This window comes from Anoplophora glabripennis, unplaced genomic scaffold (genome assembly GCF_000390285.2).
Source record: "Anoplophora glabripennis isolate ALB-LARVAE unplaced genomic scaffold, Agla_2.0 scaffold163, whole genome shotgun sequence".
Taxonomy (NCBI): domain Eukaryota; kingdom Metazoa; phylum Arthropoda; class Insecta; order Coleoptera; family Cerambycidae; genus Anoplophora; species Anoplophora glabripennis.
In genome coordinates, this window is record NW_019416302.1 from 14,406 (window position 1) to 31,200 (window position 16,795).

General features: G+C 32.6%; 1 protein-coding gene across 1 annotated transcript; it reads right to left on the reverse strand.

The window, feature by feature from the left end:
* Window positions 1–1,312: 1,312 nt before the first annotated feature.
* LOC108903498 (zinc finger E-box-binding homeobox 2-like) lies at window positions 1,313–16,064 on the reverse strand. Its single transcript, XM_018705712.1, has 6 exons — window positions 15,896–16,064; window positions 15,512–15,787; window positions 15,168–15,436; window positions 2,066–2,375; window positions 1,880–1,972; window positions 1,313–1,414 (listed from the first exon to the last, which is right to left on the reverse strand). Exons 1-6 carry the CDS (start codon window positions 16,010–16,012, stop codon window positions 1,313–1,315), a joined length of 1,167 nt encoding a protein of 388 aa, XP_018561228.1. The 5' UTR covers window positions 16,013–16,064.
* Window positions 16,065–16,795: the final 731 nt, after the last annotated feature.

The window sequence follows — 16,795 nt, forward strand, 5'->3', positions numbered from 1 at the left end:
TTAATTTTATGCAGAACTTTTTTAGACACTGTGCTAAATTTTAAAGACCAGTCCAACATGTTATGCGACTTAATAATGTAATTTATTCAATGTGGATTATAGCCCAATAGATAAAGAGAGATGCACTGAAAATAGTTTACCATGCTAACTTTGAATCTGTGTTTCGATATGGTATAATTTTTTATGGCAGTAGTTCAGATGCCGAAAGGATTTTTCTTACTCAAAAGCGTTGTTACCAATAAACCTAAAAATGAAGAGTCCAGAATCGTGCAGGGGAAAATTCAAGGAAAATAAATTTTTACTTTCACAGCTGTCTACATACAAGAAATATTATTATTCTTTTTAAAAAATAGGCATTTGTTCACAAAAACGTCTTCACAACATAACCACCAAACCAGAACTGAGGATTATTCCTATCCAATACACAGATTGACAGTTACAGAAAAAGGTGCCTTTTATAATCGTATTAAAATGTATAATAAATTGCCTGCTAATATAAGAATAATTACAGATGTAATAATTTTCAAAAAGAAAATTTTTTATTTATTAATAGATCTGGAACCATATACTGTAGATGAGTATTTTAATAATAATAGCTTGTAAGGATGAATTGATCTCTGAAATCTATTATATAGGTATTTCTTTTTTCTATATGGATAGTTGTAAAGTTGTTAGTGCTGTATTAGCAAAGCTCTGTTGACGTTATTTTCATTAATGTTACTGGATCTACGTGACTGTTCTTGAAAATAAATATGATATATATAATAACCTGATGATGGCCCCTAGAAGACGAAACTTCGGATTGCAAAAATGTTGACACCATTGGATAGAGCGAAAAAAGCGGCAATGTAAATATGCAATTTATTTTAAAATTCGTTTTCAAATAAAGCCAGAAAAAATAAAGCAATTTTGCAAATTTTCAGGTTTTTCCAGATATCTCCAGAACTATAAAAAAACAAAACTTTTTTCTAATTTGAGCCACCCCGTATCTCTTACCGTTTCTTAGATCCTAATGCTATCCCATCCTTATCTTGGACACACTGTACACCCATTCCAATATTTGTGATCTGTGTCATATTCACACTTGTAGCTCTTAAATGCTTCCATCTCGACTATATTTTGCACTACGCACAAAGGGCGATAATTTACACCTGCAAACGTTTTTTTATGCATTAATCGAGGTCTCCTCAGAGACTCCTCATGCATGGTTGTCAGCGAAACATAACATACCGGTACAATTGCATTTAAGAAGGCTCTCTGCAGGTGTAAATATTTAATAATGCTCCTACATTTAGTTTCCAAATCGCAGTCGTTACATCTGAGATGGATCTTTATGTTTGGTGCTTTGGTGCTTTTTGATAACATGCTTGTACTTAGTTTTGTAATCGCAATCGTTGCATTTGTACATTTGAACCTGCGAAGGATCTTTATGCTTCAGTTGGTGCCGTTTCATGGCATGTTTGTATTTATTTTCGTAATCGCAGTCGTTACACCTGTACATTTGAACCTGGGAAGTATTTTTATGTTTCAGTTGGTGCTTTTTGATATTACCCTTTAATTTAGTTTCATAATCGCATTCGTTACATCTGTACATTTGAATCTCTGAAGGATCTTGATGTGTCAGTTGGTGCTGTTTGATATTCTCCCTGTATTTAGTTTCGTAATCGCAGTGGTTACACCGATACATTGGGATCTGCGAAGGATCTTCGTGTTTCAGTTGGTGTCGTGTGATATGACTCCTGTATTTAGTTTCATAATCGCAGTGGTTACACCTATACATTGGAATCTGTGAAGGATCTTTATGTTTCAGTTGGTGTCTTGTGATATGGCTCCCGTATTTAGTTTCGTAATCGCAGTCGTTACACCTGTACATTTGAACCTCTGAAGGATCTTTGTGCGTCAGTTGGTGCTGCTTGATATTCTCTCTGTATTTAGTTTCGTACTCGCAGTGGTTACACCTGTACATTTCAGTCTGCGAAGGATCTTTATGCTTCAGTTGGTGTCGTGTGATGTGACTTCCGTATTTAGTTTTGTAATCGCAGTCATTACAACTGTACATTTGAACCTCTGAAGGATCTTTATGTGTCAGTTGGTGATGTTTGATATTCTCCCTATATTTAGTTTCGTAATCGCACTGGTTACACCTGTACATTTGAACCTGTGAAGGATCTTTATGTTTCAGTTGATGCGTTTTGAGACAACCGCTGTGTTTAGTTTCGTAATCACAGTCATTACATTTGTACATTTGAACCTGCTTGGTTGTTGTATTACTTTTGTTTTCCGATCCAGTCCCATGTTGACATCCTTCCTCTTCTGTATCTTTACAGTCACTCTCCTGAAACGGTTCATTATCGGACCTCTGCAGTGGCATGTCACTGAAAAAATTGCATATACAATTCCATTTAAATCAACAAAGCGTTTTAATGTAATGTGTAGTAAAATCTATATTTTTTGCCAATTTTGATGCTGTTTAGTGGTAAAACAAGGCAACTTGGCACAGAGGTAATTTGCATGAGATTATTACAGTGCAACCTCTTTAATCCGAACACCACATTGCCAGGCATTGTTTGTATTATCAAATCGTTTGGATTATGGAACATACTATATAGATTTGTACATACACTGAGCTCGTAAAGTTTGGAATAAATTCGATAAATCGTTACTGAAGGGTTTTGACAGGAAGTCCTCGGACACGTCAACTTTAGTCACTTTTTTCAGCCATCGACTTTTTTTTGTTTTGTTTGTTTTTGAGCTATGACGTCATCGGCAATTTTTTTAAATGGCAACCCATATTTTTTTCCGCGGATTTCGATAGAGCAAATTTTTCTGAGTACGAATATGTCAAAAACGTATGACCTTCAAAATGGAAGTTTTCGAGATATTCGGTTCCAAAGTTTCAAGAATGCATTGTACAAACGATGACAAAATACTAATCATTTATCAAAGAAGCGCTGGAAAAATTACAGTTTTGATAGTTGTCAGAATTTTGAAGTTTGTCCTCGCAAGTTTGTGTTTTATTTTAAGTTAATTAATCATTATTCTATCAGAATTCATTTTATTTGAAAATGGTCCGTCGTTTGAGTGAAAGGGAGGGAAAGAATCGAAATTTTGATGATGATCGGTTACGGGGACAGAGCTGGCACACAAGTAGAAGTTTGCCGTTTATTTAACAACAAATATCCAAACAGAGAACCAATTACACAGTCCCCCGTTAGTAAAATGCGAGGGATCGACCAGGTCGTCCACCAGTACAAGAAGATGTTAAACTGAATGTTCTACTAGAGCTTCAAGAAAATCCCCATTTACCCACCCGCCAAGTGGCGGTAAACAACGGAATAGTTCAAAGCTCCGTCTTAAAATATTTGAAATTGTACAAATGGCATCCGTATAAAGTGGTTTTGGTCCAACAATTAAACGAAGATGATCCTGACCGTAGTTACAGTTTTGTGAAACCATGTTGCAACACCTGATTGATGACGAGGGATTCTTACGCAATATTATTTTTTCTGATGAGGCTACCTTTTATCTCGACGGCACAGTAAACCGGCAAAACTGTAGATATTGGTCGCCTGAAAATCCACACTGGAAAATGGTAACTCGTAGTCAGTTTCTACAAAAAGTTAACGTTTGGGCTGGCCTTGTCGGTAACCGCATTTTTCATTGAAGGCACATTAACAGATGAAAAATATTTTGAATTTTTAAGAGACGATTTAGTCCCTGCACATGCGGTGCTTTACCCAAATGACGTAGATCCCGATCTGCCCAATAACACGATATGGTACCAACAAGACGGTGCACCTCCTCATTTTGCAGTGATCGTTCGCGACTATTTAAACCAATTTGCTAACCGTTCAATTGGTCGAAGAGGAACTACCGTATGACCCCCCAGATCTCCGGATCTCACTCCCCTAGACTACTTTTTATGGGGCTATTTAAAGAGTAAAGTCTACTTCAATAGACCAAATACCATTGAAGAATTAAAGGACAGAATTCGCAATGAAATTCGAGCCATTCAACCAGATATTCTTCATAAGGTTCTGCAGGAGTTTCAGTGGTGAATGGGATATTGCCAAGAAGTGAATGGAGGTCACTTTGAAAATTTCCTCTGATTTTCTTGTTTACTTTAATTATTTATCATTTGTACAGAAACCTTTTTTCATTTGTTAAAATTGTTGATTATTACTTAAAAAATTAAACAAATTTTTCCTAAAATCTCTTAAAATGTTCGATAAGCTATAAAAAAACTTGACCCACTCGATACCTTGTATATGGTACATCCTTGAAACTTTGGAACCTAATAGACAGTTTAAATTATGTATCGGACATAACGTATATGTAGAATTTGACCGTTGCGCATGCTCAAATTAGTATCATGATCATCTACAATCAACTTAAACTGTCTATTATCTCAAAAACTTCCATCTTGAAGGTCACACGTTTTTAACATATTCGTACTCAGAAAAATGTGCTCTATCGAAATCCGTGGAAAAAATATGGGTTGCCATTTAAAAAAATTGCCGATGACGTCATAGCTCAAAAACAATCAAAACAAAAAAAAAGTCGATGGCTGAAAAAAGTGACATTTCATAAACTAAAGTTGACGTGCCCGAGGATTTCCTGTCAAAACCCTTCAATAACGAAATATCGAATTTATTCCAAACTTTACGAGCTCAGTGTATGTATATTATGCAAGTACATACACATTTTATTATAACAATACAGGGTGTTTGAAAAAGTTGCTACAAAATTTAAGGGGGTGAAAGTAGAGCCAAAAATAGTAAAAAAAGTTCCTATAAACATTGGTCCTCCGGAGCACTGTGACTGGGATGTGGGCCTCCAAAGGGGTCTTATCATTTGGATATTTTTTAAAATACGAGCCCAGATTCACATGATTTGGCCCAATGTTATTTTTTGATAATGTTTTTGAAATAAAGACTTTATAAAACCGATACGACAATTATCCTTTATTGGCAATATGTAAGCCATAATTAACAACATATGTAACACATCTTAACAAATTTTTAAGAAAAACAAACAACAAATACTTAATCTAATTGCGCTTAAAATAAAATTATACAGATTCATATCATTTGGCCCACTCAGCTTAATGACATGTTTATTTATCTGAGGCAGCTATGGATTATCAACTGAAACAAATTCCACTCTTTGCTTTAAAGTAAATGTCAAATAGCTGTGACAGCAATAATTTTTGTGTACAATGGTTCGCGGTAGAGCTTTGTCTGCAGATTTAAGNGTTACACAGTGGTGACTGATGCTCAATCAAATGAATAATGGTGGGCCAAATGATATGAATAGGCATAATTTTATTTTACGCATAATTAGATTAAGTATTTGCTGTCTTTCTTAAAAATTTGTTAAGATGTGTTACACATGTTGTTAATTAAGGCTTACATATCGCCAATAAAGGATAATTGTCGTATCCATAGTGTAAAGTGTTTGTTTCAAAAACATTATCAAAAAATAACATTGGGCCAAACGATATGAATCTGGGCTCGTAATTTTCTTTCTGATTAAGATAACGGAATGGAAATTGTACTTAATAATCATACCATAAGGGTCTTTAACTACCATAAATTTCATCAAAATGGGTGATAAATAAGGATAGTTTTGTAACTACTCTTAACAGAAATTTTTCGAATTTTTTTATCCCTTTGAATTATCAAGCAAATAAGTAATATTATTTTTTAATGAATTGGGCTTTTTTGAAGAAACATAAAATCTGTACGACTCCAAATTCTCACTTAAAAATATGAAAAATAAAAATACTTAAAACTGCACAAAACTCACAAAGTTGATCGAATGGTTCCCATAACGTACACAGTTCTATTTCAGTATTGAATAAACTATTTTATGACGTTTCAGAAAAGTTCATAAATAAATTCAGTAAAACGTTCATAAGTATATAAATATAATTAATTTCTCGAGTTCCATAGGCAAAGATGATAAAAAAAATAGATAATAATGGAAAAGATAAAATTCAATATTCACCAAACCTAACACAACTTTTATAAAATTATACTACATTAGTACCAGAGCTACATTTTAAAATCATAAAAAAAAATTATTTGCAAAATAACAACTGCCTGTGGTATTACGAGTACTGAATTCGCTTTCCCCCACCTATCTACGATTTAACTCACTTGTCTGTGGTCGCACGAGATTTAACTCGCTTTCCCCGCCTATCTAGGGTTTAACTCACTTGTCAGTGTTTTTACTTGTATCGCAATACGAGTATTGAATTCGCTTTCCCCCGCCTACCTGGGGTTTAACTCATCTGTCTGTGGTTTTACGAGTATTGAACTCGCTGAGTTAAATTTTTTTAGCTCAATTACAATAATATTGGGGGGGGGGGCAATTGCCCCCCTCAATCCCACCTATGGAAAGTGACAATCATTAGTATCATTATAATGAAACTGTCACTATAAAAGATGCCTACTATGTGAAAATGTTAAAAACAGTTACTGTTTACAGTAGGGACATTTTTTCTTCAAAATTCATTAAAAAAATAATATTTGCTTGATAATTCAAAGGAATAAAAAAAATTCGAAAAATTTCTGTTAAGAGTAGTTACAAAACTATCCTTATTTATAATCGATTTTGATGAAACTTATGGTAGTTNCACAAAGTTGATCGAATGGTTCCCATAACGTACACAGTTCTATTTCAGTATTGAATAAACTATTTTATGACGTTTCAGAAAAGTTCATAAATAAATTCAGTAAAACGTTCATAAGTATATAAATATAATTAATTTCTCGAGTTCCATAGGCAAAGATGATAAAAAAAATAGATAATAATGGAAAAGATAAAATTCAATATTCACCAAACCTAACACAACTTTTATAAAATTATACTACATTAGTACCAGAGCTACATTTTAAAATCATAAAAAAAAAATTATTTGCAAAATAACAACTGCCTGTGGTATTACGAGTACTGAATTCGCTTTCCCCCACCTATCTATGATTTAACTCACTTGTCTGTGGTCGCACGAGATTTAACTCGTTTTCCCCGCCTATCTAGGGTTTAACTCACTTGTCAGTGGTTTTACTTGTATCGCATACGAGTATTGAATTCGCTTTCCGCCGCCTACCTGGTGTTTAACTCATCTGTCTGTGGTTTTACGAGTATTGAACTCGCTGAGTTAAATTTTTTTAGCTCAATTGCAATAATATTGGGGGGGGGCAATTGCCCCCCTAAAATTCCACCTATGGAAAGTGACAATCATTAGTATCATTACAATGAAACTGTCACTATAAAAGATGCCTACTATGTGAAAATGTTAAAAAAAGTTACTGTTTTGAGCCATACATTATTTAAAAAATAATTATTTCTGACTAAACTACGCAGAATTCGAAAAAAAGTAGGGACATTTTTTCTTCAAAATTCATTAAAAAAATAATATTATTTGCTTGATAATTCAAAGGAATAAAAAAAATTCGAAAAATTTCTGTTAAGAGTTGTTACAAAACTATCCTTATTTATAATCGATTTTGATAAAACTTATTGTAGTTTAAAGACCCTTATGGTATGATTATTACCTACAATTTTCGTTCCGTTATGTTAATCAGGAAGAAAGTTATTTTAAAATATATCCAAATGATAAGGCCCATATGGAGGGCCATTTCTCAGTAACAGTGCTCCACTGGGACCAATGTTTATGGGAACTTTTTTTCTATTTTTGACTCTACTTTCACCCCCTTAAATTTTGTACCAACTTTTCCAAACACCCTGTATAAATATAAATCATCTAAGACACATAATACTTATACAGGGTGTTTCAGGATTAAGTCGACAAACTTTAAGGAGATATTCCTCATAAAAAAGTAAGAAAAAAATCAAGTATAATTTTTTTCCAGACGCTTCATTTTAGAAATATAGAGCGTTAAAGATTTAAAAAAAGAAACAATTTTTTAAATAACTTCTAAATGAAGCTATTTAAGCCAAATTTGGTATGACACATGAAGATGTGTATAAGATATCATTTTTCCATAGAAGTAGAAGTCCCGCAAATAACCAGTGGCAGAGTTATGGGGACTCAGACTCATTAAATTTTAAAAATAATTAACACGGTCCTACTGAAAATAAAAAATGATGCTGTTTTCAGATAGAACAGTTTGTTATTGACAAAAAGTGTACATTCACTTTTTTTCCTAACTCTTATAGTTTCATGGCAAAATTGATTTTTCGGAAGGGTGTTTCTGGATTCTGTCGATAAACTTTAAAATGAACCTCAACAAAAATCTTCGAGTAGGCTGCTGTCAAGTAATGTTAATTTAGTAGTAGTAGTAGTAAGTTTAATTTCAAATGTTATTTTGCGAATTGTTGCATAAATTATCCATTAGATTAGCGTTCAAACTAATAATAAAAATAAGTTTAATAATGCCGTCCATGTTTCCGAGCAATGAATATGCTGATATGGTCTTTGTATATGGTTTTTGTGATGGAAATGCCACGGTGGCTCGCCGTGAATATGCGTAAGATTTCCTCATCGCAGACTACCAGCAAAGGAAACATTTTCAACGACATTCAGTCGTCTCAGACAAACTGGGTCTTACGGTATTCCAACTTATGCTGATGGACATTTTGCCCCACTTTAGGACGAAGGAATATCGAATACTATTTTAAATCATTTCGATGAAAATGCATCCACGAGTGTCAGAAGATCTAGCTATGAGCTAGGTATTTCGTCAATTTCCATTTGGAGGACTCTTCGGGCTGATGGACGCCATGTGTACCATATCGGCGCATGTTTTGTGACTGGATATTAAACCAAGCAGAGAATGACGATCAGTTTTTGCAAAAAGTAATGCGGACAGATGAGGCAACATTTACTAGAAGGGGAATTGTAAACCAAAGGAACAACCATATTTGGTCCTACGAGAATCTACGGGTGGTAAGGGAACATAGTTTTCAGCATGAATTCCAATGTAACGTATGGTTGGGTGTGTTAGACAACACTATAGTTGGTCCCTACTTCCTTCCGCATCGGTTAAATGCTGACATATTTACCGAGTTCCTTGAAAATGGTTTTCAAGATCTGTTAGAAGATGTTCCGCTTAATACTCGAATGAACAATTGACTTCAACTAGATGGTTGTCCTGCCCATTTTGGTAGAGGTCCTAAGGAGCGGTTAAACATCAATTATCCCAGGAGATGGATTGGTCGTGGAGGACCTGCAACGTGGCCCGCACGTTCACCAGACTTGACACCAATAGATTATTTCCTTTGGGGTGCTGTTAAACAAAAAGTCTACGAGGTGGCAGTTGATACCCTGGAAGATCTAAGACAGCGAATAGTCCAAGCGTGTCGAGAATTAACTCCAGTTCAATGTCGATTGGCCACTACCTCCATAGTTAGAAGATGTCGTGTTTGTCTACATTCCTGAGGCAAACATTTTGAACAAAATATTTTTTAAATCATTTCATTTTTGATTCACTTTTCCCTTTGTCTAGGTATAATATTACTTGGTAATTTTTTGGTTGTTTCAATTTACAAATAAATTTTCATGTATTGTTTGCCATCATATTTTATTTAAAAGTACACAACACAAATAAATGAAGTGACTACAAACCGCCTGAAAAAATTGTCGCATTACGACATAGTCACATTAGATGTTAGGTACTTAAATATTTCTATTGTTTTCATCATTTTTTTTTTCTAAAAAAACACCCTATATCTCAAAAACGAAGCATCTCCTAAATAATTTTAATACTATTGGTTAAACCCAAGGGAAGGGGAGACAAAAAGGCTTATTTGAATCACACATACTTGAGACTAAGACCAATTTTAATAGGTACTATATTTTTTTAGGTTTTATGAGGAACGTCTTCCTAAAGTTTATCGACAGAATCCAGAAGCACCCTTCCAAAAAATCAATTTTGCGATGAAACTATAAGAGTTAGGAAAAAAGTGAATGTACACTTTTTGTCAATAACAAACTGTTCTATTTAAAAACAGCATCATTTTTTATTTTCAGTAAGGCCGTATTAATTTTTTTTATAATTTAATGGGTCTGAGTTCCCATAACTCCGCCACTGGTTGCTTGCGGGACTTCTACTTCTATGGAAAAATGGTATCTTATAAGATGTGTCATGCCAAATTTGGCTTAAATAGCCTACTTCATTCAGAAGTTTTTTAAAAAATCTTTAATGCCCTATATTTCGAAAATGAAGCGTCTGGAAAAAAAATTTATACTTGATTTTTTTCTTATTTTTTTATGAGGAATATCTCCTTAAAGTTTGTCGACTTAATCCTGAAACACCCTGTATAAGGTAAAACATAAACATGTAGTTACATATACATATATGTATTATTTTACGCTTTTCACATTTTTTATTTTTATTTCCAAAAAAATTCCAAAATAATTACACAAAACACGACACGCAACAGGTTCTTCGCTATCGGCAAACAAACTGACATTGGGATTAACGTGTGTTCAGATTAAAGAGGTTGCACTGTAAATTCTAAAGAATTTGTGTCGGTCCTTATGTGAAACAGAAACTGTTAATGCAAGACATAAACTTCTGTTAATGAAAATTTCTGATATTTATCCTTAAAAATGTCGCTAACGCAATAGCTCAATTATTTCATTTCATTTGAAGTTTTGAAGTGAAAGTTTCTACGTCAGAGTTTGGATCATGTGATCCTAGAGAACTTCAAACAGTCATTTAAAAACAGAACGAATAATGTTGTTCATGATCCATGTGTATTTGAAAAAAGGAAAAGGCTACAAATCAGCTTCTTCACACAATATAGAAGAAATAATTCTCATTAGGAAGATTCACAAGTTATTAATGTAATTTTTATAAGTAAATACAGATTCTACGACACAACGATTAGCCAGGAAAATCAGACCCTTGTCTTTGTCATATAAAAAGAATGTGCAAAAAAGCAAATATTGTTACGACCTACCCTTGGTCTCACTGGTGGTATAACTCAATTACGGTATTCAACAACTAGCAATATACTGATTCTTGAAAAGTAAAATGTAAATAACAAAAATAGAACACAAGACACTGTTTTTGGATACGATTACTATCTGGATGGCAATTTAACCATTTACAAATAAGATCTTACGAAACTCCAACGAATACGAGGTAGGGCGAGACCTGAGGCACATTCACCGTTCACTCTCCGAAGACCAGAAGGGAACTCTCCGAGTTCTCCTCCTCTCTTGAGCATCCAACTAGCTACCCCGTTTTTGCTAAGCTTGCAATGTTCCCCGAGTGGTTGACTTCTATATATTATATTTATCAATCACTCCGTACAGTGCCGTGTGCAAAAAGATGTCACCGTTTCTTTGAACCTTACAATCATGCAACAATTTTGCCAATTAAGATTTTTATGTATTTTGTGTTCTAGAAAAAGTGTGCGTCTAGTCTAAATCATGAAATAGAAAATAATTTTGAATAAAAACAAGGTTGATGCTCTTTTCATATTTAACTTTAAAAATTCTTAATTAATAATAACTAAAATCCCCATATTTGACAATATTTCAAGATAAAGTTTATCCAGGCGAGTTTATATACATGGTGATCCAATTAAACCGGTGCACCTGAAATATTTTCAAAGAAACAGGTTTTTTCGGAAAATCCCGAAACAGGTCGATTTTGCTTTCAAGGGGGACATCTTTTGATCATAAATTCATGGATATAGGGTCATCCCCCTAAACGGGGTGGGAACCCCTTCAAGAATCTTAAATGGCATGTAGTCCAGGCGGCATCTGTTTCGGCTTGGGTAAAACGCATTTGATCGGAGATTTTTGCTTTAACGGCTTCTAAATAACATCAGAAATAATAATATTTCTATGCAAATAAAAAAAACGTGGGCTTAATTGTTATTGCAAAAAAGTATAAAAAAATAGCAAAAAAATTCATTTTTTCTCTGGATTTCTCGTCGACAACTTGGCAACTATTCATTTTAGACAAAAATGGAAGGGGAAAAAAGGTTTTGTAATTAAATTTTGATCAAGATGGAGTTAGTTGCAATTCGAAAAAATAATTTTTGTTATTGCAAAAATCGGAACAACCATTTAAAAAATTGCAAAAAATGCTAGTTTATTTGTCAATTTTTTTTTAGACACTTGAATCATATGCATACTTTTCCCAATTAAACTTCGTAGTGCATAGAATCATCACACCAAATTTTATCCAATTCGGTTTGATAGTTTTTACATAATATGTAGTAATTGTTTATATATTTTTTTTAATTAAAAAATTTTCAAAATCAAATTTCTAAAAATCTAAAGCCTTTGAATACTTGAAAATTTTACCAAAAAAGCGGAGCTCTCAAGCTTTAAAATGATTTTTGAATAATTCAAATCTGACGATTAGGTGAGCCGTGGTGATTGTTTAAACATTTTCGCAATTTTCACGTTTATAAACAAATCATATTTTTTTATTTTAAAATATGGTTTGAAAGTACTCGAAAAGACGAGTATTTCAAAAAAGAACTTGATGATCCGCACATTATTTTCGGAGTTATAGCCTGTTAATGTTAACCCTTATTTACAGCAAAACTATAAGGGTATAAGGGCTGTCTTTTTAACTAATAGGTTTGTCAATCCGAGTACTTTCCAGATATAAATTTTCAAAATTTGCAATCACGGGCATCCCATTTAAAATGTCACTCAAAGATATTCAAAACCGCATTAAATCAATGAAATATCAGTGGTGGGGGGAGCAACACAGCTACTCCGATATGAATTCTCGAGTTCAAAAATGCTCTGAGTATTGCACCCATTGCCAAGGGCAAATGTGTAAAAATGCTTACAAAACAGTGGAAGTAGACGAGTTCGAAATCGATTTTGAAGAAGACATGTCAGAAGAAAGGCAAGTGAACTCGACAATCAGATTTCAGAGTCGTTAGAAAATGATATTTTGCAGTTGCAGGATGAGGAAAACGACGACGAAATAGATTGTGATAATACTGATGAGGCATGTGAAAAATCACCAACTAGTAAAAGAATTAGATTAGATTAAATGTAAATAAAAATTGAAATAAATAGTTTACAATTTGAAAAATCATGAAAAGAGTGTACTGTTTATTGAAGTATCCAAAAGATTCTTATACTTTTTTATATAAATAAAAAATAATTTTTAGATAAATATTTTAAGAATAAACGAAAAAATTAAAATTTATTTTTTTTGAAAGATTTTTAGAAATTTATTGTACAACTAAAAATTAATACTAATTTTCAGTTGTTTATTTAAATAATTATTGATTAAACAATTTTATAATATTTAAACAAACTTACTAGTATTACCTGGTGCAACATGCAAAAATTTTGGTCGTGAATATTAACATAGTAAATAAATAAACATAATAAATTAATCATTTTTTAAAGTAACTGTTTATCTGCATGTCAAAAGTCCCATATGATAAATGAATTTTTTAAGTAGAGAGACATCAATTTAAAAAAAAATCATCGAAATTGGTCCATTAGAAGCTGAGATAAGTGAAATTTTTCCGAGCGTCGCAGTTTTAAACTCGAAAATTCAGATCGGAGTAGATGTGTGTTTGCTCCCCCTACCACTGATTTCACGCGGTCTTGAATATCTTTGAGTGACATTTTAAATGGGACGCCCGTGATTGCAAATTTTGAAAATTTATATCTGGAAAGTACTCGGAATGACAAACCTATTAGTTCAAAAAACAGCCCTTATACCCTTATAGTTTTGCTGTAAATAAGGGTTAACTTTAACGGGCTATAACTCCGAAAATAATAGGCGGATCATCAGGTTTTTTTTAAAATACCCGTCTTTCTGAGTACTTTCAAACCATATTTTAAAATTAAAAAAAATTTGAAAAAAACATTAAATTATTGCAATTGTTTATAAGCGTGAAAATTGCGAAAATGTTTAAACAATCACCACGACTCACCTAATCGTCCGATTTGAATTTTTCAAAAACCATTTTAAAGCTTGAGAGCTCTTCTTTTTGTGGTGAAATTTTCAAGTATTCAAAGGCTTTAAATTTTTAGAAATTTGATTTTGAAAATTTTTTTAATTTATAAAATAAAAAAATTTAAACATGTAAAAACTATCGAACAAAATTAGATGAAATTTGGTGTGATTCTATGCACTAAGAAGTTTAATTGGGAAAAGTATAAAGATAATAGGTATTATTCAAGTGTCTAAAAAAAAATTGACAAATAAACTAGCATTTTTTGCAATTTTTTAAATGATTTGTTCCGATTTTTGCAATAACAATAATAATATTTTCGAATTGCATCTAACTATATCTTGATCAAAATTTAATTACGAAACTTTTTTCCTCTTATATTTTTGTCTAAAATGAATAGTTGCTAAGTTGTCGACGAGAAATCCAAGAAAAAAATGAATTTTTTTGGTATTTTTTAAACTTTTTTTGTAATAACAATTAAGCCCACGTTTTTTTATTTGCATAGAAAAATTATCATTTCTGATGTTATTTAGAAGCCGTTAAAGCAAAAATCTCCGATCATATGCATTTTACCCAAGTATACCCTTTTTAAAACAGATACCGCCTGGACTAACAGGGGATGATCCTACATCCATGAATTTATTATCAAAAGAAGTCCCCCTTGAAAGCAAAATTGCCCTGTTGTGAGGTTTTCCGGAAAAACCTGGTGCATTGAAAATATTTCAGGTGGACTGTTTTAATTGGGCTACCCCATATGTAACAAGACTCATAAATAAAAATAGAATTTTTATTTAAATTTTGATAAATGGGCATTTTCTACTGATGAGCTTACCTACCGTTTATTTCTATATTTAAAAATTAACAAAAAAAACAGACATTTTTTTTTATTTTTAGATCTTAATGAGTTCTTTAGTGAAATCTAGTGTAGAGTCTTTTGTACCTACATCCGATCTAAAGCCATAGTGGCTGCTGTGTCAAGATCTCGTACTTTTTCCAAGTAATTTGTTAACCACACTTTTCATGATTGTTGAAAAATCTTTGCAGCATTGTCTATAACTAAGCCTATAATTTGTTACAATTTATTTATCACCTGCCTTATAAAATGGCACAGTAATTGACTAGGTACTTGCATTGGAATGATAAAATTCCTTTTTGGTAATATGCTGAAGGATTAAAAATTTTACGATATATTTATGCACCTACTTGTATAAATTGTGACAGTACCATAATCAGGCTCTTACCTTCTTTCCTCATCTTCAGATTTTATGTCGACACATTCAGTTTTGATTGACAAATCCGTCCTGTTAATATCAAATTCTTTGTACAGATTTTCAGTCTTAACGAATAAATCACATGGTAATGTATCTATTTGTCTTTCTGTGGCTTGACTATCAAAACTACCTTTAATTTTCTCCTCTACTTCTAAGCATTCTCTTAGGAAACTGTTGTGGATGCACAGGGAATCAAAACATTCCTTACATACAATGGGATGATCTTTAATATCTATATTCTGCAAAGTAATATTTTTAAATTGTGATAAATGCGAGAATAAAAAATGTAATATTGTTTATGTTGTGTGTTATACCATTTCAGGGGCAAATTTCTGAATAGTTTCGAGTTCCTCTTCATGTATGAACGTAAACTCACTTCTTACTGGCTGCATACACAACCGACATATTTTCTGACTGTCTGAAATATCCATTGACTTACTGCTCTCTTCCTTCATGTAAACTTGTTTTAAATCAACTTGTGGAACAATTGTATTATTGGTATTCAGACATGTTGACTTGAATTCGAATGCTGCATATAATTTTTTTCTGCAAGTATTGCATATAACTTCCTTGCTCTCACTATCGAATTTCTGAAATATATGCAGAAAATAATAACTAGTAGTAACAACACACATGTTGGAATTATTGAAAGGTGTACGAACTGGGATAGTAGAAACTGATACATTTCACTAACTTACCAATTTCAGCAAAAGAGCATCAAGAACATTTCTAATAACGTTGTCTATTACTGAAAAATTTGTTATGGTTACAGTTGTATGGCAAAGCCTACACGAAGTTTCTTGCACACCAGTCATTACTACAATTTTCTTTTAAATGTAACATAGAAAGAACTACTAGAACCGTTTATGTTGGACGTTTAACCTCAATCGGATGGAGATTGTAGAGTTATTATTCTTCTTCGTCTTCCAATTTCGGAAGAACAAGAATGATAATATCTAGTTTTTGATTACTGTACTCATAAAAAAATATACAGGATGTTAATTAAGTATGTACAATACAGTACAATTCAACACAGGATTATTTGAGTGATTTTAAGTTTTAAGACAAAAAATTCATATAAACATTGGTCCATAAATGCTTCACTTTCAAAATACAGGGTCAAAATTGCTATTTCTAAATATCTTATACAGGGTGTCCGGTAAGTACCTCCTAATCTCTCGGGAGTATATAAGGGAGGTCAAAATAAAACTAGTGCTTCCTATAATTTTTTTTCCTAATGTGCCCCCTAACGGAGTTATGGGGGGTCAAAGGGGTACCTAGAAATTAACGTTTAGGGTTATAACTTTGAAACCACCCTGTATATTTTAATAAAATTTTCGTACGTTGTATTACACATGGAGCTCTACGATTTGATGCTAAAATCAACTTTTTGCTATTATCAGGTGTCCAGAAACGGACTGGCCCTATCACAATTTTTCTCAAAATTTTGACAGAAGTAATTTTATCAAACTGAAAATATTATTATTAGATACTCTGAAGGTTTTTCTTTAAAAATGGTACTCTTTATTTATTTCGAAAAAATGAACGGTTTGCGAGATAAATCGGTTTTGAAAAAAATTGGTAACAAATACAACAAC

What these genes read in the sequence shown, in the direction of transcription:
- LOC108903498 (XM_018705712.1), bottom strand. Translation starts at nt 16,012, where the DNA reads ATGACTGGTGTGCAAGAAACTTCGTGTAGGCTTTGCCATACAACTGTA. An exon ending in CACATAAAGATCCTTCAGAG is followed by an intron (nt 1,973 to 2,065) that starts GTTCAAATGTAC and finishes GATCCTTCGCAG; the next exon opens with ACTGAAATGTACAGGTGTAA. An exon ending in CGCACAAAGATCCTTCAGAG is followed by an intron (nt 1,415 to 1,879) that starts GTTCAAATGTAC and finishes GATCCTTCGCAG; the next exon opens with GTTCAAATGTACAAATGCAA.